Genomic DNA, 23,715 nt, shown 5'->3' with positions numbered 1-23,715 from the left:
TGAAAATTTTTGGTAGTACTAAAATTCAATGTTTAGAATGATACCAACTATGTTCAGTTTTAGTGGTTTTCATAACAACCATACATGTGCCTATTGCTTGGATAGCCCATATTAAAGCTGCTATTTAAAAAATAGTCATTTTTGTAAAACTATATCAATCTTGTACATTTAAAATAATAGAAGTCTTCATAAGAAACAAGTATTTTTATTTTTATTGTTCTGGACAAATATTATTAGCCTTTTAACACTGTTTTTAAGGGTTTTTTTATTCACCCCAATTATGATAATAATTAAAGTCAAAATTAGATAGCTTTATTTCAACTCCTTGGATGGAAGAACCATAAAAATGAGAAAAGAAAAATAATATATTTGTGAAATTCATATAATTTGTCTCTATTGACCAATAGTCATAAAAATTTTATTACAGTTCTGTTTCCTTTGGTTCTCTGAGTCCTGTCATAAATTTTAACTCTAAGTCAAGAATTTGAGTTTTATTACTACTTGTATGACCAAATATTATTAGTTAGATGGGAAAATTAAATTATTTGGGATTTAATCAAAACAGTGGATATTGGCTGGATATAGCTCAATAGGCTAGAGCATATTTAAAGCAAGTAACCTAAATGTGATCCCCAGCACTACTCAGAATGACCCTCTGCATTGAATCAAGAGTTGTTTCCAAACTAAAACACAAATAAAATAAAAGTGTCTATTAAACACTCATTCTGAAAGATCAAAAATATGTTTTTAATTTTCACCAATGGAACCATATTTGATTTACTCATTATACTATATTTTCACCCTAACTAATGCTTACAACTGTCAGCTGATTGTGTTAAAGTTATTATGGCTATTGGGACTGCCTCTTATCAAAAATACTTAATTCTGAGGTCAAATATATGGACCAGTGGTAGAACACTTGCTTTGCACATATGAAGCACTGGATTTGATCGACAACACTGCCCCTCGCCAAAGTCATTCAAAATAAGAGAAAAAGCCCAAATAGATTATAAATGGAAATGTAGAAATTATAATAGAACCCTCAGAAATTCAAGATATAGAGAAAAATCAAGATACTATAAACATGAAATTTTTATCTGTTTAGCTGAGGAAAGTAGAAGAAATGAACAGATTGTTAGAATCATGTACTCTCACAAAACTGAGCACGCTGCTAGTAAAGAAAATTTCAGGCTCATTTCCCTGTCAACATCAAATCAAAAATTCTCAACAAAATCTTAGTTAACTGAATGCAACAGTATATTAAAAAGATGATAAGTACAATCAAGTGGGATTCATTTCAGGGATGCAAGGGTGATTAAACATATGCAAATCAATTAACATAATGCAAAAACATAAAGACAAAGCAAGATAAAAATGATGTGATTATGTCAATTGATGCAGAAATGCTTTGACAAAATTCAACATCCACTCATGATAAGAACCCTCACCAAAATAGGGTGAAAGAAACCTTTCTCAAAGTAGTAATATCCATCTGTAACAAAGCCAATTTCAATATTGAGCTTAATGATAAATTTTGAACCCTGAGACATGCCACAAGGAAAGATTTCTATGTTTTCTACTTGTATTCAATTATTTTGGTTAGTAAGTGTTTAATCAGAAAAATAAAATGTATAGCTAGTAATCTTATTTAAGAATTTCTCATGTCTAAAAAATTTATTTTATTTTATTGCCACTATTGTGATCTACAAAATCCTTCATAGTTGAATTTTAGATATACAGTGAATCAGGGCCATTTCCACCATCAGTGTTGACCTCCCTCCACGAATGTTCCTAGAGTGCATCCTATACCACCACCCTTTGCTCCCTGTCCTGCCAATATAAAAGGCCCCTTTAAGTTTAAGTTTGAACTGTTAATGGTTAGATCTCTTGATTCTATTCTTGTTGACTTTGGCTTGGATACTTAGTTCTATTTTTTTAACTCCACCATTGTGCTGAGACCACTTAGCCCATGGCCTCATCCTTTCTTTTTTTTTTCTTTTATTCTTAATTTTATAGAAAAATGCAATAATATGAGGTAAACAAGTTACTATGTACCAAGGTTCTATGAAAAAAGGCAGTAGTCTCTGTTTAAAATAAAAAGAAGAAAAGAAAAAAAGGTGGCAGCCTTTTGCATAGGCACAGCAAAAAAAAAAAATTGAGAGAAATAAAAAGGAAAACTGTTGGCCTAAAATCAAGAAGGTCCTACCCATAAAGCATCCTGCCATATAAACAACCACAAGATCTGGGCATACTAAATTGTCTAATCCTGAAGTCTTTTGTCATGGTCCCAGTAAAACTTCTCCTCAATCGCTGTTGTTGCAGTCATGTTTCTTAATTAAGAGATCTTGTTTTTTTGCATAAATTGCATGTCAAAATCAGGGTGTCATGGAACGTTTCCTGGTTTCATGTCACTATTAGGTAGTAATCCAGGGAACTTTGCCCTGAACACAAGCTGTTGCTGTTTCCAAGTCATCAGGGAATCATATGAACCCACTCTGGATCAAGTTGGTCCCAGGGCAGGATTAGTATCTTCCCCAATAGAAGTTTGGTTCCTGGTGCTAGTGCAGAAATCATGTTGATTCCAAAGCTAGGATGTAAGTTTTGGGGATGAACAGCTGATATCCAATATACTAAATCTTAAATCAAGTCACTGTGACAAATACCCAGAGTAAAAGCCACCCCTGCAATATAAAATTAATGAGTTCTTATCCGTATTAGATAAGAAATTCTTTTTATACAGAAGATTTCTCCATATTAATGTGTTTATGCAAATAGGAGCAATGCCACATGATACAACTGGTGTATATGGAAGTAAAAATAACAAGTTAAACTATCTTTATAACCTGGTTATAACATGAACTCAGAACCCTAAAAAACTTATCTAGAATTTACTACTAAACAAATCTAATAACGGGATGGAGAAAACTTCATCTACATAAGGAAATACACAATAAGAATTATAATTATTAAGAAAATACATCTAAATAAATATGCAAAGAAATATACATATCCTCTTTAACTCTTTTGAAATAGTCAAGGAGGATAAGAGCATAGATTTTCAGAACTGAATGCAAGAATAAATTACCCTAAAACATATTTCTCCAAAACTATGATCAACTAATATTTGACAAAAAGATCTGGGTACATTATGTGGAGTAAAAATAGTTATTTTTAACAATTGGTGTTGGTAAATGTGAATAACAACATATTTTTAAAAGTGAACTTGGGGGGTTGTTGTAAAACAGCCCTTAGGATGGCGTTGGATGGTGGATGGAGGCTTTTGTTCTTAGGCCCCGGCCACATGGCTTCATCTCCCATTAACCGGCAGGTCTGGCTCAAGGAAAGCAACGGGTATTGAACTAACTCACAGGCAGGCTTCCAGAGAGATAACATTTTTATTGCCCTGGCCAACAGATGTGGCTGCTAACCATTTATGCATTTAGCCGTTCTTAGCTAGCCCTGCATCTTACTTCTTTCATCCATGTCACCTCCAACCACAATCCTGGCCAAAGACCAAAGGGACCTTAATCCTCTCTGGTCAAAGCCTTATCTAACTTTTCCAAGACTCCTCCCAGGAATGGGCGGGGTCTTTCAGGTAAGATCAAGTTACCTGGGAAGAATGGGGGGATGAGGCCACATCTGCCCTTTTTTTTTTTACATAAAGACAAAAGGCATAAGTTATGTGGCTTCCACCTATAGACAAAGGCAGGTAATATTTCCATAGCAACAATCTTTAAAGTGTAAAACTAATATATCAACCTATCTTAAAAATAACATTTCTGCAAAATACACCATACATTTGTAACGTAAAATTCTGTTAATGCCTTTTATCAAGCACTATCCAGGAACTTTCATGTTCTTATACTTTTAAACTATTTTGGGAGAACTTTCTGTTCCTATTAACCTTCCCTACACACAAGTACTACAGCATAAATGCATAACATACATTTTAAAAACAGGCTCAATACATAAAAATACACGGTAGAACATTACACCAATGGAAACATTAACTATGGAAAACAATAAAGCACATTAAATTGGCAAGAACATGACTTAGATTAAAGTTAGATGCAGGCGGTTAGAAATCATATCTTTTAGTTGGGCTAAGCTGTATTACTCCCCCTTTTTTAAAACTTTTTACACTACTACCTAATTTTTTCCCATTACCAACACCTATTGTGAAATTCCTTCACCTAAAACCAAATGTCCAGACGTTGATCTTGTCTCATGCTGCTCTCACCACGTGGCTTTCTTCCATGGGGTTTCAGCTGGGTTAACTTCTCCTGATCTGGAGGGCAGGTCGCAGATTCCCACTTTTGCCGCTTCTTTGTGGCTTCACCCTTATGGGATACCGGGCCTGCAGCTGCTTCAGGGCTGGGTTCTTTGTCTCCATTCCATGCACGGCTGCTGCCTCTGGTTGGAGCAGAAGCTTGTCTTCCACAGCTAGGGCGCTCAGCTGTTTTTCTTCCCCACCCGGCCGCAGGCTACAGTGAAAGCAGCCTGAATCGCTGAAGAGTGATGCCGGCTACAGCTGCCATCTATGCAAGTGGGCAGAATTTGGAAGTGTAGCTCTTTGCAGCATTGTTGGTGCGTTGTTGGCTGATTGCAGCTGCGGCATTTTGGAAGCAGGTTTCACTGCCGCTGCTCTCGGCCACAGCTTCACCGGGTGTGTTTGGGTGTTCAAATTTGAAGTTATTCAAGTTAAAAGTCCAGTCTGAAATTTTCAAAGTTAAAATCCAAATTCAGGCTAAAGGTCATACTTAGGAATCAGTCCGTTTAGGGAAGATTTTTCTTCCTGGTACTTTTCCAACCAAAGCCTTTCATCAGTCTCTGAGGAGGCCAAAATCTTTGGAAAAAGGATTTTCGGCATCAAAGTTTTAGTTCTGGGTCACAGGTGGGGGTGATCCAAGTTTTCCCCTCTTCTGTTTTAATGGCCCATGTGCCCCTGGAAGGGGTGGTGGCCATAATTGAACATGGTTCCACTGGCCCACCACTTTGGGCTGACTGCAACTGAAAAGAGCCAAAATCAAACTGAAAAGCAGAAATTTCACCATAATCACTGTTTTATTGGGTCCAGGGTTTACATCCAAGTTCCGGGCGCCAGATGTTGCAAACCAGTCCTTAAGATGGTCTTGGATGGTGGATGGAGGCCTTTGTTCTAAGGCCCCGGCCATGTCGCTCCATCCCCCATTAACCGGCGGGTCTGGCTCTAGGAAAGCAACAGGTATTGAACTCACTCACAGGCAGGCTTCCAGAGAAATAACATCTTTATTGCCCTTGCCAACAGAAGTGGCTGCTAACCATTTACGCATGCCATTCTTAGCTAGCCCTGCATCTTACTTATTTCATCCATGTCACCTCCAACCTCCATCCTGGCCAAAGACCAAAGGGACCTTAATCCTCTCTGGTCAAAGCCTTATCTAACCTTTAGGTCCTGAATCTTGGAATTTCAAATTTGACTTCTGCTTTTCCAAGGAAAAACTTACTCGGAAATGTTCATCTTGGACACTGTAGATTTTTTTCTGCTCTGGAGCTTGTAGTTGATTCCTTTACATCTGTTTCTAGTTTTGAACACCCTATGTTAGGTTAAATTTTTTTCTGTACTTTTTCCAGTGATGCGCTTATGCAAATAGCCACTCTTTTACCATTGCTTAGATGTTCTTTTTACAATGGTAAAAAATATTACTTACTTCTGTACATTATTATTGTTTCTTTACCAAAAAAGGGGGTAATTGTAGTATATGAAAAAGTTTCCATAAGATTATTCTTGGAATTGTATATAAAAATATTTCCTTAGGATTGTTCTGTGACTGTTGCCCCACCTAGACCTTCCAGGTGGGGGTGCTGTGGAGTTGGCAATAAATAGCTTGATGGACAGGGAAGAGGGGTCTTTTTGCGAGAGCTGGTTGTAGGCTGCAAAAGGACTCTCTCTTCTCTCTCTTTGCCCAATCTTTTACACCCTAATCTTCTTGTCTGTGTGGATTATTATTTGCTGTGGATAAATATTACCAAGATCTCCCCAAAAAGGGGGACATGGGGATGGGAAGTAATTTCTCATTCTGGGGATTATTTGTGGATTCATAAACACCTAGCAAAGAATTTAACAGCACAGATTCCCTAAAGGGGGTCAGAGAGATAGCATGGGAATAGGGCATTTGCCTTCCATGCAGAAGGATGATGGTTCGAATTCATATGGTCCCCTGAGCCTGCAAGGAGCGATTTCTGAGCATAGAGCCAGTAGTAACCCCTGAGCACTGCTGGGGTGACCCCCAAAAACCAAAAAACAAAAAAAAATGAAGTTGAATCCATGACTTACACCTTATGTAACAGTCAAGTTAAAGTGAATCAATTAATTTGAGATTAGACTATCTAAGCTTCATATTTTTTATTTTGGGGACATAAGTATTTATTTTGATCTTTTGGGGAACAAGGAGTGATGATATTGTTAGATCATGAAAATCAAGATAATGGTGCCACAGAAGATATCAAAGTTGAAAACAAGATTTTATATACCACATCATTTGACCAATATTTTATGGGAGGGCTAGATGATTGTAATTCTTCAAACAATGAGAGTGTAAATATTATAGCCATACAGATAACTAACCTTGTGAAAATTAAAAGTTTGTTGTGAAATATTTATTGAATATGCAGTTATCAACTCACTTTTAGTTCAGGTACTAGGAAAGCAAATACTTAGTTTATCTAGCATGAGGACCTTTGGGTCATCTTCCTGAGGAAATATGAAAAATAACAGGAATGTTCCATTAGTGTTTTTGAACTAAGAAAAGATTGATATATTATGGGAATGAGGAGAAATATTCTTTTACAAAATGCTGAAGGGCCAGAACAGTAGTAAAATTGAGAGGACACTTACCTTGCATGTGGCCTACCTGGTTTGGATCTCTGGCATACCATATGGTCCCTTAGCCCCACCAGGTGTGATATGAGTTTAGATCCAGTAATAAATCCTGAGCTCAAATGGGTTTGGACCCAAAAAAGTATCTTAAACAGTGTTAATGATGGGGCCAGAGTGATAGCACAGTGGTATGGCATTTGCCTTGGACACAGCTGGCCCAGGACGGACCTTGGTTCTATCCCATATGGTCCCCCAAAACAGGAGCGATTTCTGAGCACATAGTCACAAGTAACTCCTGAGTGTCACTGGGTGTGTGGCTCAACAACCAACAAAAAAGTGTCAATAAAAATATTAATAGAAAAAAATATTCATAGAACAAGAATTTTAGAACAATTGAAGGAAATATCATATGATAAAAAGATAAGTTCAAGTAGCTATCCCACAGGAAAGAGTAGGGGAGGGAGAAAGAGATTAAATCAAGAAAGTTCTCATAAACCTTGCATGGGACCTGAGTTATATTTTTTCCTGAAGGGACTAGAAAGGTTTGTAATAGAAAAGGGTCATGTTTAGTTATTCCTCCGCATGTGGAGAATGGATGAGAGTAATTTTTGGTTAATTTTCAGGACAGTAATTGGGCAAGAGATAATCTGTGACCCTATTTGGGTGGTGCCTTAGGGATAATGAATGAGTCCTGATGGAAGCATGCTAGCATTTTAAAGTCCTGATAATATAACAGTGTGAAATGAGATAGAGTTGACAATAAAGTTCACAGAGCATTGGGCATTTGTTTTAGAACAAATATTTCATGTTTGCTTATAAATTTGTCAAATAAACTTTTTATTTTACAAATCACCTGTAAGATGAAAACATATTTACTAACAGTCACACTATTATTAGTCACATCAATATTAAAATTTAGGTTACTGCCTCTAATATATATTACATATGAAGAAAACACAAACAAACATGTTAAAAATAGCCTTAGAACAGCCCTTAGTTTAAAAAAGAATTGATGTACTCAATATTCAGCCTAGAATATTTTATTATATTTAACCTTTGTACTATATAGAGATACTATGAATGTTTTAATCACTTGTTATTTTTGGTTCTACTTTAAAATTTACATTTTAAATGAAATAATGAGTGAAGGATTTTTCAGTAATATAAGTATTCAAAAAATAAGTTTAATAAGGCCTAAACATAATCGAGTTTGCATCTATTGATCTAAAAATGCATGACTGATTTTCATGGTGATTTGCTTTGGTAAGTATTGTGTCTCTAAGACTAACTTATGAAAGCATATATGAACTATTTTAAACATGAGAAAAATTGATATCATTACACAATCATGCAGAATGATTCAGTTGTTGCTTATAAGAAGTATTCCAAGGAGGGAAAGGAAAAAAAAAAAGAAAGAATTATTCTCAGTCAACATTTCTTGGATCTCTGAGACCTCATATAAAGTATTTCTAAAATTTGTTGAGCTCAAATCCCATTTTAGTTTATTTCCATGGAAAGGGGAAAACTTATTTTACTATATATAGAGAGAGCATTTGGATGACTCCCTAGATTCTTACCATGTATACTAGAGATGAAATATAAGGAAATAATAAACACATACTTACAAACAACATTCAAGGTCAATTCACACTGTGTTTCCACTAGGTATTTTGTTCAAAGAAGCAAGGATCCTGTGTGATTTAAATTTTAGGACTAGGAACCACTACTTGTAGCATGAATTTGTTCCTACACTTTTGTTCTTTAGAAGAGTTGACTAAAAAGAAGGCATTTACATAAGTAAAAACAACACTGATTTTTTTTTCCAAATCTCAAACACTTTTACATGTTAAGTTTTAAAGATAATGAAAGGACAGTCAAATAAAAGTCACTTTTGTCAAAGCCTTCTCCTATACTCTCAATTTGGAGGGCGCAAGATATTCTCTCTTGTGATGTCCAAGTGATTGATGAATTTATTTGTTTTGCATGTGCAAGAAATATTCAAACTTTGTGATTTCCTTACATGATTTGAATAAGAATTTCTATTTTCTTACTAGGACATATAGCATGTTAGGCCTATTTTAGATACCTCCGTGTGCCAAAGTCGGTATTAAGTTTGGTGTTCATAAATTACTCATCTGGAATGAGAGGTTGAATGTCTTTTGAGAACTTAAACCTGGTTCACCTGAACATGTTTAACTAGCTAATAAGAAACATCAAAAAAAGCAAAACCCTGCCATCATGGTCATTTTGGGGGTAAAGCTGTGATATGCTGTTTAAATTGGTTGTTCGGGTCTGTCTATAATATAAGTTTAATAACCTAGCTCAAATGCAGATTTCTAATTTTCAATTAACATAGGAATAATTTTGTTTGCTAAAATAAAATAAATGAATTGAATGACAAGCGGAAACATGAAATGTTCTAGGTAGAGCTTTTTAAAATTCCAAATTTCAAAAAATCATGTGGCAACTGTATAGCTCAAGCTTTAAGTATTAACTTTTAACCTTTGACCTTACAGATTTTAACCAATGAAATGTCTCTTTAAACTTTAAAGGAAACAATGATAACGAGCGCCTGGCGATTGCTAGACAGCGAATTCCATATCGACTTGGTCGAGTAGTTGATGAATGGCTACTCGACAAAGGTAAAAAAACATTGATTAAAACTTCAAATAAAAAAATAATTTGAACATAACCAAGTAGTACTTCATTGTAACACCAATAAACATAAAAAATAAATTTTCCGTAAAACTAAATTAAAAACAGACTTAAAACAGTAAAATGTAGAGAGTAATATTTGCATACCTTGTATAATAATTTCGATACCTTTTTAGACGTACCAGCTGTTTAATAATCTTACCCTGTTAACTTAAGGTTAAAGGGACTGTTAAATATAATCCACTAACTCAATTTATGAAGGGACGCACAAGTAAGCATTAACCCAAAATGATAAATCATGCATAGAATATATGACCTGTTCCAGCCTCTAAATTATTAACTAAAAATATATGTAGTTCTGATATCTTTCTTATGGTCCTGAAAAACAAAACAAAACAAAACTCTGCTTTAAACTCTAGGCATCTTAAATAGTGGGCAATATGGATTGCCATTCAAAATGAAGTCCCTTTAACGTTTGCAACCTTCTAAGAGCATTTGGAGCAAGCCCTAATTAAAACAGAACTGAAATTGTGTGCATGCCTTTTATGAGCAGAGAGCAATCTGCTAAAACTGGATACTCAATTTGATGATATTCATACTGTTGCTGAGGATTGCTGTTTGGTGGAAATATGCCATCATTTCTCCATTGGTTTGTGTATCATCCCTGAAGCCGGTTATTTTTTTTTTTCATCCGAAGCTATTTTTTATTTACATTTTGTTTTGTTTGAATAGACTTGCTGAAAACCAATCAGAAAAAAAAAAATATTTGGGGGAAGTTTTTGTCACTGACCTGCTCAGTAGAAATCATGAATGACTTTGCAGTGGAATTGTTGGAAAGCGAGAATAATTTAAATATAACTAAACTTTCACTTTAAAAATGTTTCTAAAGAATAGCATATATATGTATACATACATATGGCCGTTATTTGAACTATGAAAAAAATTGACTATCAAATTAAAATTAGACTTGAAGCTTCTGTAGATAAGTTTCTGCTAATGGTAATTTTAGAATGACAAATATTTGAAGTAAAAAGTAAACTGTCTCAAATTTAAAAAAAAAAAAATAACATCCTAGTCTTGAGACTGTAAGTTCTTGAATGAAGAGGGAAAGGGGCTCCACTAAAAAATTGATTTCTAAAATATTACTTTGATTGGTCTTTTAGCAAAAGCACTACATTTCCGATCAATTGAAAAAGTACAACTATTTGCCAATAATGATGCATTTCATGGACACCTCATTTATAAGCAATGAATTATGAGTCAAATGCCGCTCTTATAGTTTATTGCTCTCATTCTCCACCCCATAACAGATCTGTTGTATCATCCTGTGTAGACTATAGAGTTCACAATCAACATTTTTGCATGTATGTAATATTATTTTCACAGGGCGTCAGCTCACAATCTTCAATAGCCAAGCCACCATAATAATTGGCGGGAAGGAACAGGGCCAGCCTTTCCAGGGCCAGCTCTCTGGGCTCTACTACAATGGCTTGAAAGTTCTGAATATGGCAGCCGAAAATGATGCCAACATCATCATAGTGGGCAATGTGAGACTGGTCGGTGAAGTGCCTTCCTCTATGACCACTGAGTCGACAGCTACTGCCATGCAATCCGAGATGTCCACCTCGATTATGGAGACCACCACGACCCTGGCAACCAGCACAGCTAGAAGAGGAAAACCTCCGACGAAAGAACCCATCAGCCAGGTAAGACTGTGCATTTCCTTTTTTCCTTGGGGATCTGGACGTAGTGAAAGTGGGCTGTTGCACATGTGTCTTGTTGCTCTGGTTTTGTAGTGTTGGCTCTTCTCCTGGTAGTGCTCTTGCAGATTCATGGCTCTGCACTCAGCTCCTGGCAGGCATTGGAAGACCATCTGGGGTGCCCAGAATCAAACTGGGGTTGGCAAAATGCAAGGCAGATACCCTTTCTGCTTTGCTCTTGCTTTGACTCCATATGTCTTTTCTATAATAGGTTTATTTCTAATCTCAAACATTCCTTTGAGACTGGTTTAATAATGTTCTCTGATTATTGGCGATGTGTATATGCTGGTAATTGTAGATTGGGGGACTCTATAAATTGTTTTGCGTTGGCTTGTTGTCAACTGGTAATCTTAGCTCAAAAATCATGGTCTAGCTTAACCTGAGAAAAATGGCTAATTGCACAAGGTTTTCCTCCTTAAATTAAGCAAACAAGTCAAGTTATTAGTAATAGAACAACATGTCTCAGCATTTCACCAAAATAAAGCAAATTGGGAAAGCATAGAAGTTCTATTGTATTTTAGCACCTTGAAAGTTTGTGTTGGCTGGCAGATGGCTTTCATAATAAATGCTGAGTCTACTTTAGTATCTATAATAAAAATTAACTTAGTGTTTTTGGACAAAGATGCAGAAAATAGACTTGGATGAACATATTTTGAATGGTATGCCATTTACTGCTGCTGTCTTCATATCAATTTGTAGTATGCAGATTTGATAATAATGTACTTATTTATTGCATACTGTATATCAGGTACTGATTTATTGTCAAGCTGCATCAGCTAAGAATGAGAAAATTGCTTATCTGAGTCAAAGAACTTATGTTCATACTGTTTATGAAAAGCTTTGGGAATACTCGTGAAATACCCTTAAATGTTTTTGATATCTGTTGGCTTTGGTAATCTTTGTACAGATTCTTTTGTGTTTTTTCAAAATTGTATTTTTTCTTTCATCCAACATTGGTTATTTTCCTTTATTCTTAATAGTATCTCATTTATTTGGTGGGAGGATATTTCTATTACTTTTAAAAGGAAAATAAACTCATATTTATTCTTTACTTACACAAAAAAATTACATTTTACAAGAGCAAATGCAACAAAAATTGCTTAAATGTTTTCATGTTTGATTATCAAAAAATAAAAAGATTACAAGTTAAATTTTTATCAACATTACCTACTAAATTATATAGATATGGCAAAAAAGAAAATAATTCTGATTTTTTACTTTGAATTAAAAAATTGAATGAGAAAAGAACAAAGTAAAAACATCTTAGGCAAATGTAGATGCTTCCTAAATGGTACATTCTGTAAATTCATAAATGTAGTTTTGCATGTTATACACATAACTATAGACCATTTTGGTTTTTTTTTCTCACGCACACTCCCTCTTTCTACTTGCAATTTGGCACAAATAAAATGAGCTCTTTCCCAATGTTCATTAATCTATGTTCATGGACCATGTGTCACTTTTAGTTTCCAGTACCTTGTAAAACTCTGCTGTTAATCAAATATCCATATTAGTAAGAATTTGTGCTAGGCAGACATTCATTCCATTGATTTTTCTCTTGTGTGATTTGGTAAGATTATTGATAGTAACACTTAGCTGTTGGATAAAAGTTTTTGAATTTAGATATATTTATGCATGCCTAATAATTCAATTTATACTCTTTATTATTCTTTTTGAACTATGTATTATTGTGTTATAAATTCAAAGATAAATATTATCATATATTTGAAATGAACTTGACATATAAAAAAGAACATGGAAACTTATCAACACTTTTCTTTATATAAAACAATTCATAGGAGATCTTTCTAGAATACCAAGAATTGGAAATTTTCCAATGAATGGAATGGAAATAAATATATATTAATTAATAGTTGTGATTTATTGTTAAAAATTACAGTTGTAGAAATTTCTAAGTAAACCAAAATAAGAAAATGAACAACTTTGCTTTAGTTAGTACACTAGTAATTAGTAAATTGGTAATTGACATATATTAGAAATTATGTTCTTTTAAATAGGGTACAGAATATCTTGCTTAAAATCTACAGATATGAAGATAAACTGCAGAAATAAAGATGTATATGTTTTATAATGTTAATTAATATAAAAGGAAAGAGGTTAGCTTCCCATTAACTGCCAATGCAATCGTCTCTTTCATTACATGTTTAAAGACAGCACTGGTTCATAGAAGTAAATGATCTAATCAATTAATGATTACTTGGTTCATTTGAAGAGGCATTGACTTAAATAAAAGATTTTGAGGTTCATTAGAAGTAGATATTCTAAATCATCAGATTTTTAGCAGACCAGTAACAGCAGTTAAATACTTCATATTAACATGCTGTATATATCAATTGAGGCAATTATTTTAAGGTTGCATACGATAACATATAATGGTGTATATATCAGAGTGGTAGGAAGGCTCCAAAAGCAGAAAGCAAACATTTATTTTTGAGTCATAAAATTGTTATTCATCTTACTGACCTAATCATTTGCTAAACTGTTGTCAACACTAATATGAAGATTTTGTAGAATTTAAGTTTATTTAAAGGTAGAAATTAACTGTAGAATTTAAGGTATTTGTTAAAATTGATAAGGTCGTACAAGTTGAAACATGAGAAAGCATTATACAACCTTTGATCTCTTTTTGCCCAATGTCCCTTCCTTTAACTCCTATCTACAAGGTGGTCTGATGGATATGCCTGCTTTCATCAAATACCTTATGAACTTGTCTAGCAGGAAGGGTCATTTTATTTTTCAAAACCCATACTGGTCTGTTTTCTGAATCAAAGTGTATTTCCTTCACTAATAACTGTGAACCACTTAAGCTTCAATGGCAATGTACCTTGGAGTGATTGCGTGTTGTAGAACTATGGAAGCAGAGTGTTGGTCAAGCAGAATTCAATTGGATTCATTTCAAATAGATGAGATGAGGTTTGCTGAGCATCCAGCAGAGCAAGTAGTAAGGGATAAAAGTATTTTCAATTTTCTCAGAGTCAAAGTATATAAAAGAATAGTTATCAGAAACTGTTCTTAAGTGCTTATTTATATTGTCTAACATATTTATAAATAATTTACATAATAATTTAAATAAAATATAAATAATATATAAATGGCAAAGCATTTATTCAGTATAAACATATTACATAATTTATAGATTATATATAAATAATTTATATAATTATATAACTAATTTATATTAAAATATAAATAATTCACTTTTACATATTTATAAGTAAGAGATATTTATAATAATTCTGTTTTAAATAATACTAATAAATTTGGCTTGACCTTGACGATATTTAAGATTTGAATATTCCTTAAGACCAACTTCTCTTTCCATAGGAAACTTTCTATAAATAAGACTAACCTCAGTATGAATAATTTCAAATAGTGGCCCTTATGATTTCCTCAGAATACTGAGAGACACTGGAGATCGTCATCAAATATCAAACAAATTTGAACTGGGCAATGCTGCCCTTTTTTCTGAATAAGCTGGCAATGGATTATGTGTGCATGTATATATAGACAACATGCATATTAATTTATAAGTGAGTAAAAATAAACCGACATGCAAAGGGAAAATTTTACTACTTAGTTTGAGTCTGAAAAATCAAAACTGTGATATTTCTTTTAAGATGAAGATTGTGATTTTCTAGTCTATTCTTTGTAGCACATTTTTGGTACTCCAAAATTCTTTCCTTGCTCAAAAGCAAGTGGCACAGTGGGAAGGTGCTTGCTTTGCAGGGTGCTGACTCAGTTTTAATCCCTGGCATCCCACATGGTCTCCTGAGCACTGCGAGGAGTGATTCCTGAGTGCATAGCCAGTGATCTCTGAGCATTGCCAGATGTGACTCCAAAAGAACAAAAGTTATTTACTAAAATAATAATTTGCATGATATTTATACACACACAACACATATATATGTTTAGTGAAAAAGGAGAGGTATTATGATTTTTCTTAGAGGGTGTTTAGTGTAATGGAAAGAGAACAGTGAATCAAGAAACCTGGCTTCAATTTTCCCACAAACCTCTGTTTCCCTTGGGTGCATGGGCAGGTTAGTTAACTTGCTTTCTCTCAAAAATAGGTGATTTAAACTAGGGACTCTTGAGCTATATGATCTTGAAAATGTCATTGACACTGGCAATGGCTCTTTTACTGAATCGTTGCTCTCTTAACTATTTCACACAACATGGATTTTATCCCTGTCTTTTACGGATGAGCCATGATTACCTTCCAGTTGACTTTGTACAATCCGCATGTTGTGTGATGTGCAGAACAGAATGAGTAATATTTCTTTACGGATTGGAGAGATAGTAAAGCAGGTAAAATATTTACTAAAATATCATACCCAGGTATGATCTCCACACCTTAGGGTCGTCTATGCTGGAGTAATTTCTGAGCAGGGAAGTATGACTCCAAAACACAAAACAACATCAAACCAAAAACATACTTCTTTTTGACTCTCAGAAGCTTGTTTTAAAAAATTGTGTTGCACTCTACTTATACAGTACTTATAAATAGTTTGACAATTGAACCCCTTCCCCAAATCATCCTTTATTGGGCTCTTAGTCCAAGGTTGTTAGCAATACAACTAAAAAATAAATAAATAAACCATTAAGATTTAAAGTATAAGGGGCCAGAGAGATAGCACAGCAGTAGGGCATTTGCCTTATATGTGGCTGACCTGGGATGGACCGGGTTCAATCCCTGGCATCCCATAGCCTGCCAGAAATAATTTCTGAGCACAGAGCCAGGAGTAAACCCTAAGAGCCCCTGGGTGTGGCCCAAAAACCAAAAAAAAAAAAAAAAAAAGATTTAATATATGAGTATAAGTATATACTTCACATATTCATGTAAAATTAAAGTCATGATTTTTTAATTGCATGGAATGTCTAAGAAATCCAATTAGTGTTTAAATCGAAGAGTATTTGTATTTATAAAACACATTGCTTCCTGCTAACTTTGGAAATATTCATGAAAAGTTAATACTGTTTGTTTGAAAAAAATTAATGAGCGCACACAAATTTCCATGGAAGATACTTAAGACTAACAGTTACATTTGTAACTTCAAAGAGCATGTTTTCATTTTTTATTATAAAGATTAATTAACCTTAGTTGTGGTTTGATTATTAAAAATAATTTGCCTCACTTATAATTACGTGTGTTCCTGATAACTGCTTTGCATTTAGAATTACTGGTGACATGAATAATTAATTTTGTTTCCCCTACCCCAATCATTCTGCTGAATTTACTTAAATTAATGTGCATTTTTACAGCAGATTTTTAGTGCATACATGAAAGGAAAACACTTGCATATAGATTTTAAAAAACAAACAAAACTTTGCTCAACTGAAACTAAAGGTTTCAGGAAAGAAAAGTAGACCTTGTTATAATTTTAAATGCAGAGTTCCCCCCTTCCTTGCTACTAAGCAGAAGTTCTCAGATATAAAATTACATTTACATTTACATTTACTTTACATTGTAAAGTCTGTTGTAAGAAAATTCTTTATTCCATAGATTCATATGGATTCATATTCATATTCTTATCCAGGCATATAGTCATTTCATTTATTTAAAAATATTTACTGATCATTAGTGTTTACTTTGCATTGTTTTAGTCACTAAAGATATAGCTTTTTGAATAAGTTAGAATGTATAATAATACAAAGCTTACATTCTAGTTGGGGAAGACTGGTAATATACAATCCAACAAATAATGGACATGGTGTGTTGTATGCTATTAGAAAAAGAGAGGAAAGGGGATGTTCGTGTCGGTTGCATAAGCACAAATAGAAGTTTTGAGTATATTTTCAAGGAGTATTATACCAATCATACCAAGATACCAATTATAAAAGAATATTGACAGTTAAAATTCAGGCATCTTTTCAGGTCCAGCTGACTTTGTGTGGAAGTTCCAGTCTAAATGCTATGTATAATCGGTAAAGGGGAGAGCAATATATACCTAGATTTTTATTTGTTTTAGTTTTAAATAAGGAATGAGTCATGGCTGGTGACATGTTAGTTCACTGTTAGATGGAATGAGAGCATCAGAAATTAGGATTTGTGGGGCCGGAGTGGTGGCTAGCAGTAGGGCGTTTGCTTGCAAGCGGCTGACCAAGGATGGACAGCGGTTACTAGTGAGGCCATTCCCCTCTTTAACTTATTTACTGTTAGGATGTTCTTTATATATTCTTTGGAATTCTCTTTTCATCACTAGCACTATCTCTGCCTCAGTGACAGCTTTACCTCCTCTTCCTTCTCATTTTCCCCTGTGATATCAATAAACTCAACCCCCTTTAGCAGTACACCTATACTTTGATCTGACTTTCTTCACACTCATTTCTTTCCTATGTTACCCCAGTCTCTCCCATTATGCCTCTGTGCTCTGGGAGATATAGCAGGGCATCATGAGAATTTTTAAGTTCCTTAATATGAATATGTTATCATAGAGAATTAGAGAAAGGGTATTTTTAGAATAAGCTCTGTCTGAGAGCAGATATTCTAAGGAAGCGAGACTGGCATTGGCCAACAGGGGCATTTTCACAGAAGAGTCAATGGCATCTGCACCCAAAGGCAACAACTACATCAGTGTCACTCTTCCCCTAACTACTGACTGAGACTTTAGCTGGCTAAATAACTTCTAAATAACTCCATTTCCTACTGATATGTGAGGATGTTGACTTCATCTGCCTATTTTGAGGATCAAATAAGTCATGGAGGTACATGAACAATGTTCAAAGATTGGTGCCAGGGAATTTGGGGGATCAAAAGTATTGTCCATTTTATGTTTTATTCTTCAATACAAAGAATTCACAAAAAGTCCCAGACCTGTGCTACCACCATAGAAAGGCATCTATTGGCAAACTCTTATTCGGGTACAAATGAGAAAATCAAGCTTAGTTCTTACTATTAGGCAATGTTCTCTCTCTGCCTTTGAAGTAATAGCTTTTGAAGAATTAGTGTTTCTAAATCAAAACATCAATGAGATACGCATAGCTAAATGATATCTTTAATGAAATACTTTTCACAAAGGGACAAAATTAAACTTAGGTGTGGGAGGGAAAAACTGAGAAAGTAATATTTCAGGGTGAGTGTTATCATAGATAATGAAAGAGAGGTATGGACAGCAAGTATAGTCACTAGACAATCAAACTTTGTCCACGGACCTTCTTTCTTTTTTTTTTTTTTTTGGTTTTTGGGCCACACCTGGCGGTGCTCAGGGGTTACTCCTGGCTGTCTGCTCAGAAATAGCTCCTGGCAGGCACGGGGGACCATGTGGGACACCGGGATTCGAACCAACCACCTTTGGTCCTGGATCAGCTGCTTGCAAGGCAAACTCCGCTGTGCTATCTCTCCGGGCCCTGGACCTTCTTTCTTTACACCGATTTATTCAGAATCCCACAGCCATTGCCACCACCAATAGCCTTGAGTCGCTGTTGATTGAACAGGCAAAAAGTGTCCTGGCCCTATTTCTTGCCAGCTTTAGACAGAATGTATTCAATACCTGCTCCTGCAAGCTCCATTTTTGTAACTGTCCATGATAATGTATTTGTGTTAAAACATTTAAAAAATCATAATAGCCCCTTGTATCAACTTGCACATAGAAAACAAGTATTTCAGCTATGAGTTGGACTAAATGGGGTTTATTATTCTTGGTATAATCCCTTTTGATATCATTATCAGCATTAGAGAAATTGATTGAATGAGTACTTTGTACTTAGTTGGTAAATGGCAGGAATATGGGGGGTATATTTTTCCAGAAAAGACTCATAAGGTTGATACCTTCTTTAGAATTTATTTTCTTGCCTTTTTGAGGATTATTACAAATAATATATAACAATATTTTGCTTGCCAGTTTTCAAAGACATATATTTTTTATATTTTACCTGTATGCTACACGTGATTATTTTCTTAAAAGGAAAGAAAAAAGCAAATTGTTTAAATTTTTAGTAAAAGGCCAGAAATATAGTTTAAAGGTTAAAACTTTTTATTTTTATGCCTCAAACACAGCCCAGAGTAACTAGCCCCAAGCACTGTAGGCTGTGACCCAACTTCGCACCACCACCACTGCCCATAAAAGAAAGAAAAAATATTTAATTTCAGGAATAATTGTATATGTACTAAAGCTAGGGAGTAGGCATGTGTATTTATCAGTTATTGTTTTTCTTGAATATGATATATATCAGTAAGCTTTATTTAATAAGTCAAGATTAAATTTTAATCTGATTTCTGAATATTTTATTATCTAGACAATTCCATTAGATTTTTGTACCAGTTGAAAATATAGGGGCCAGAGAGATAGCACAGTGGTAGGGTATTTGCCTTGCAAGTGGCCGATCCAGGACCAATGGTGATTCAAATTCCGGCATCCCATCTGGTCCTCCATACCTGCCAGGAGAGCCAGGAGTAATCCTTGAGCACTGCTGGGTGATAGGAAGGAAGAAGGAAGGAAGGAAGGAAGGAAGGAAGGAAGGAAGGAAGGAAGGAAGGAAGGAAGGAAGGAAGGAAGGAAGGAAGGGAGGGAGGGAGGGAGGGAGGGAGGGAGGGAGGGAGGGAGGGAGGGAGAGAGGGAGGGAGGGAGGAGGGAAGGAGGGAGGGAGGGAGGGAGGGAGGAGGGAAGGAGGGAAGGAGGGAGGGAGGAAGGGAGGGAGGGAGGGAGGAAGGAGGGAAGGAGGGAGGAAGGAGGGAAGGAGGGAAGGAGGGAGGGAGGGAGGAGGAAGGAAGGAAGGAAGGAAGGAAGGAAGGAAGGAAGGAAGGAAGGAAGGAAGGAAGGAAGGAAGGAAGGAAGGAAGGAAGGAAGGAAAAGAGGGGCTGGGAAGGTGGCGCTAGAGGTAAGGTGTCTGCCTTGCAAATGCTAGCGTAGGATGGACCACGGTTCAATCCCCCAGCATCCCATATGCCCCCCGCAAGCCAGGGTCGATTTCTGAGTGCATAGCCAGGAGTAACCCCTGAACGTCAAACGGGTGTGGCCCCCCTCCAAATAAAAAAAAGAGAGAGAGAAAGAGAAAGAAAGAGAAGGAAGGAAGGGAGGAAGGAAGGAAAGAAGGAAGGAAGGAAGGAAGGAAGGAAGGAAGGAAGGAAGGAAGGAAGGAAGGAAGGAAGGAAGGAAGGAAGGAAGGAAGGAAGGAAGGAAGGAGGGAGGGAGGGAGGAGGGAGGGAGAGGAAAAAGAAAGAGAGAAGAAAGAAAGAGAGAAAGAAAGGAAGGAAAGAAGAAGAAAAGAAAGAAAAGAAATTTAAATATGAGAAAAGTCCCCAACATTTCAAACCAGGCATCAACCTTATTAGATTAGATACTTGTGAGACAATTTAGTTAATTTATTTCCCTATGTAGCACTTAACAGTTCTTCCCTTATCATCATTATCACTAATTTCTCTCTCTCTCTCTCTCTCTCTCTCTCTCTCTCTCTCTCTCTCTCTCTCTCTCTCTCTCTCTCTTTTGGTTTTTGGGTCACACTGGGCAGCGCTCAGGGGTTTCTCCTGGCCCTGTGCTCAGAAGTTGCTCCTGGTAGGCTCGGGGGACCATATGAGATGCCGGGATTCGAACCACCATCATCACTAATCTCATACTATAATATTTAATTAGTATCATTTCAATCAATTGTTTCCCTAGAAAGCATCCTACAGGATAGCTAAACATAAAAATAAAATGTAACTGTACACATAAAAATATATGTATTTATAAATATATGTATTTTTCTAAAGTATATACTTTCCAGCCATGGAATTTTATCTTTGTTGCTGGTAAAGCCACTTCCATTTTACATAAAAATCAAATTATAAAAGATGTATATGCTCCTAATGTAAAAATACACTTAAGGTATCCTAGTCTTGAGTAAAAGTGAGATCTTTGGTGATTTACAGATTTATAATAAGAACTGTATCCTAAATTATAATATTAAAAACTTGAAATTAAAAGTAAATGTATGCATGAATTAGAAAGTGCTCCAACTAAATTCATCCCTGTTTGTGGTGAGCTTCATGAGGTAGGCTGTAACTTCCAGCCCTCCTCTCTTTTGTGTCTGAAAATTATTATTGCAAGAATGTCTTTCATTTTTCTTAAAACCCATAGATGAGTGAGACCATTCTGCATCTTTCTCTCTCTCTGACTTATTTCACTCAGCATAATAGATTCCATGTACATCCATGTATAGGAAAATTTCATGACTTTATCTCTCCTGACAGCTGCATAATATTCCATTGTGTATATACACCACAGTTTCTTTAGCCATTCATCTGTTGAAGGGTATCTTGGCTGTTTCCAGAGTCTTGCTATGGTAAATAGTGCTGAAATGAATATAGGTGTAAAGAAGGGATTTTTGTTTTGTATTTTTGTGTTCCTAGGGTATATTCCTAGGAGTGGTATAGCTGGATCATATGGGAGCTCGATTTCCAGTTTTTGGAGAAATCTCCATATTGCTTTCCTTAAAGGTTGAACTTGATGGCATTCCCACCAGCAGAGGGAATCCCCGCCAACACTGCTTGTTCTCATTCTTTGTGATGTGTGCCAATCTTTGTAGTGTGAGGTGGTACCTCATAGTTCTTTTGATTTGCATCTCCCTGATGTTTAGTGATGTGAAGCATTTTTTCATGTGTCTTTAGGCCATTTGTATTTCTTCTTTGTCAAAGTGTCTGTCCATTTCTTCTCCCCATTTTTTGATGGGATTAGATATTTTTTCTTGTAAATTTCTGTCAGTGCCTTGTATGTTTTGGAGATTAGCCCCTAACAATGAGAATGTATGAGGGAAATAGAAAGCCTGTCTAGAGTACAGGTGGGGGTAGGGTGGAGAGGAGAGAGATTTGGGACATTGGAGATGGGAATGTTGCAGTGGTGATGGATGGTGTTCTTTACATTGCTGAAACCTAAACACAATCATGTATGTAATCAAGTTGTTTAAATAAAAGATATATTAAAAAAAGAAAAAAGAAAAATAAAAGACAGTATGTAATTAATACCCAGCGATAATAGAGAATCAGGCTGGAGGAACTGGCTCATGACATTAAAATTACTTCTGCAGTTGTGGAGCTATGGAGCTGGGATATTGTGTGTTGTGTGATGTTGTGTGTGGGTAAGGTGGATCAACCCTGAGGCTGGGCTGCTTGGGTGATTTACTGGTTTCGCATTTCTTTGTGACTGGTTTTCAACACATTTTCTTCATAAAAATCGCCCTTTTTCATCTTATTGTGGGACAATGATAAAACTTAATAAAATACTTACTTTACTGGTTCTAAAAAAAAAAAAAGTGCTCCAAATCAACAATAGACCAGGTTTGTCCATCACAGATGGATCGTTTATTAATAGCAACATGTCTTACACAATTGAAACTCAGAAACACATTTGAAGATGGAAAATATTTTAGTCCTTTTTAATAACAAGCATCTCGAAGCAACACTGTTATGATTTCACATACCCTGAGCATTGACAATGTGCTAGACACTAGCCTGGCGGTGGACTCATTCTCAACTTGTAGAAAAGCTTCTTCTGTAATACATGGCAGCATCTAATCATGGATCTGATAGGCTAATGGGTGTGTGGCCTGTAGAGGCACTTGTGGCATTTCCTGTTCAAGTGGGATTTGAAGAATCACTTGACAGGTATAATGGGGCAACTAAATCATGTTTATCTTTATATTCAATAAATCCACTATCTGTGGAGCTCCCCAGACTTCCTGTGACATGTCTAAACATCACTGTCAGATTTTTTTCAGAAGTCAAACATGAGCAAATTATATTGAGAAGCTAAAACACATGTTCTTCTTGATGGTGGATTACTGAGTGTCAAGAAATAAAATAAAATAAAGTACAAATAAAGGTCTTAGGGCAGCATCAGGTGCAAAGCAGGTGGTCAGTTATCTTCCTGCTCATCTTTGTTGTCAATCTGGACCACCTTTTGCCTTTCTATCTCTTCTTAGCTCTTTCCTGTATTCCTTGTATGTGCTATATTCTATTCTAGGCACTACTGATTATGACTCAAATATCACCTAAGTGAAATAGAACTAAACAAGCCAACACCATACAAAAAGTAGGTCACAAATATACTCAACAGTAGATGACCCAATGTACCAACAGGCTGATCACATGAGTCTTTATCTACGATTCCATGTGATACCAACTATTACCACAGTCTCTAAATAGAATAGAGAAGGTCAAAAATAGAGTTCATCATTGGACACTCTACAAGCAACTTGAGCTCTGGAACAATTAGGGGAGCCTTAATTAAGGTATACCTGAAGACATTTTTCACTGCTAGAAAATAAAATTGATAGTTGTATCCATGGATTTGAAGGGGATGTAGCTTGTTGTTGTTGTTTTTTTTTTTTTTGGTTTTTGGTTTTTGGGCCACACCCCAGGTTACTCCTGACTATGTGCTCAGAAATCACTCCTGGCTTGGGTGACCATATGGGACACTGGGTATGAACCTCGGTCTGTCCTAAAGTAGC

General features: G+C 35.6%; 1 protein-coding gene across 26 annotated transcripts in view; it reads left to right on the top strand.

Annotated features, from left to right (window-relative positions):
- The window catches only part of NRXN1 (neurexin 1), a 1,163,035-nt gene that overhangs the window by 993,777 nt on the left and 145,543 nt on the right, over positions 1–23,715 (top strand). For 15 of the 26 annotated variants that reach the window (XM_049784303.1, XM_049784307.1, XM_049784311.1 and 12 more), the window contains 2 exons: positions 9,412–9,501; positions 10,901–11,220. In XM_049784303.1, coding sequence (XP_049640260.1) covers positions 9,412–9,501; positions 10,901–11,220 — 410 coding nt within the window. The remainder of the gene's footprint in view (positions 1–9,411; positions 9,502–10,900; positions 11,221–23,715) is intronic. The other 11 variants (XM_049784319.1, XM_049784318.1, XM_049784329.1 and 8 more) reach the window with 1 other exon arrangement.

The sequence above is a fragment of the Suncus etruscus genome, chromosome 12 (assembly GCF_024139225.1).
Source record: "Suncus etruscus isolate mSunEtr1 chromosome 12, mSunEtr1.pri.cur, whole genome shotgun sequence".
Lineage (NCBI taxonomy): Eukaryota > Metazoa > Chordata > Mammalia > Eulipotyphla > Soricidae > Suncus > Suncus etruscus.
Note: the sequence above shows the minus strand (reverse complement) of the source record. Positions and strands in the feature narration are given on the sequence as shown.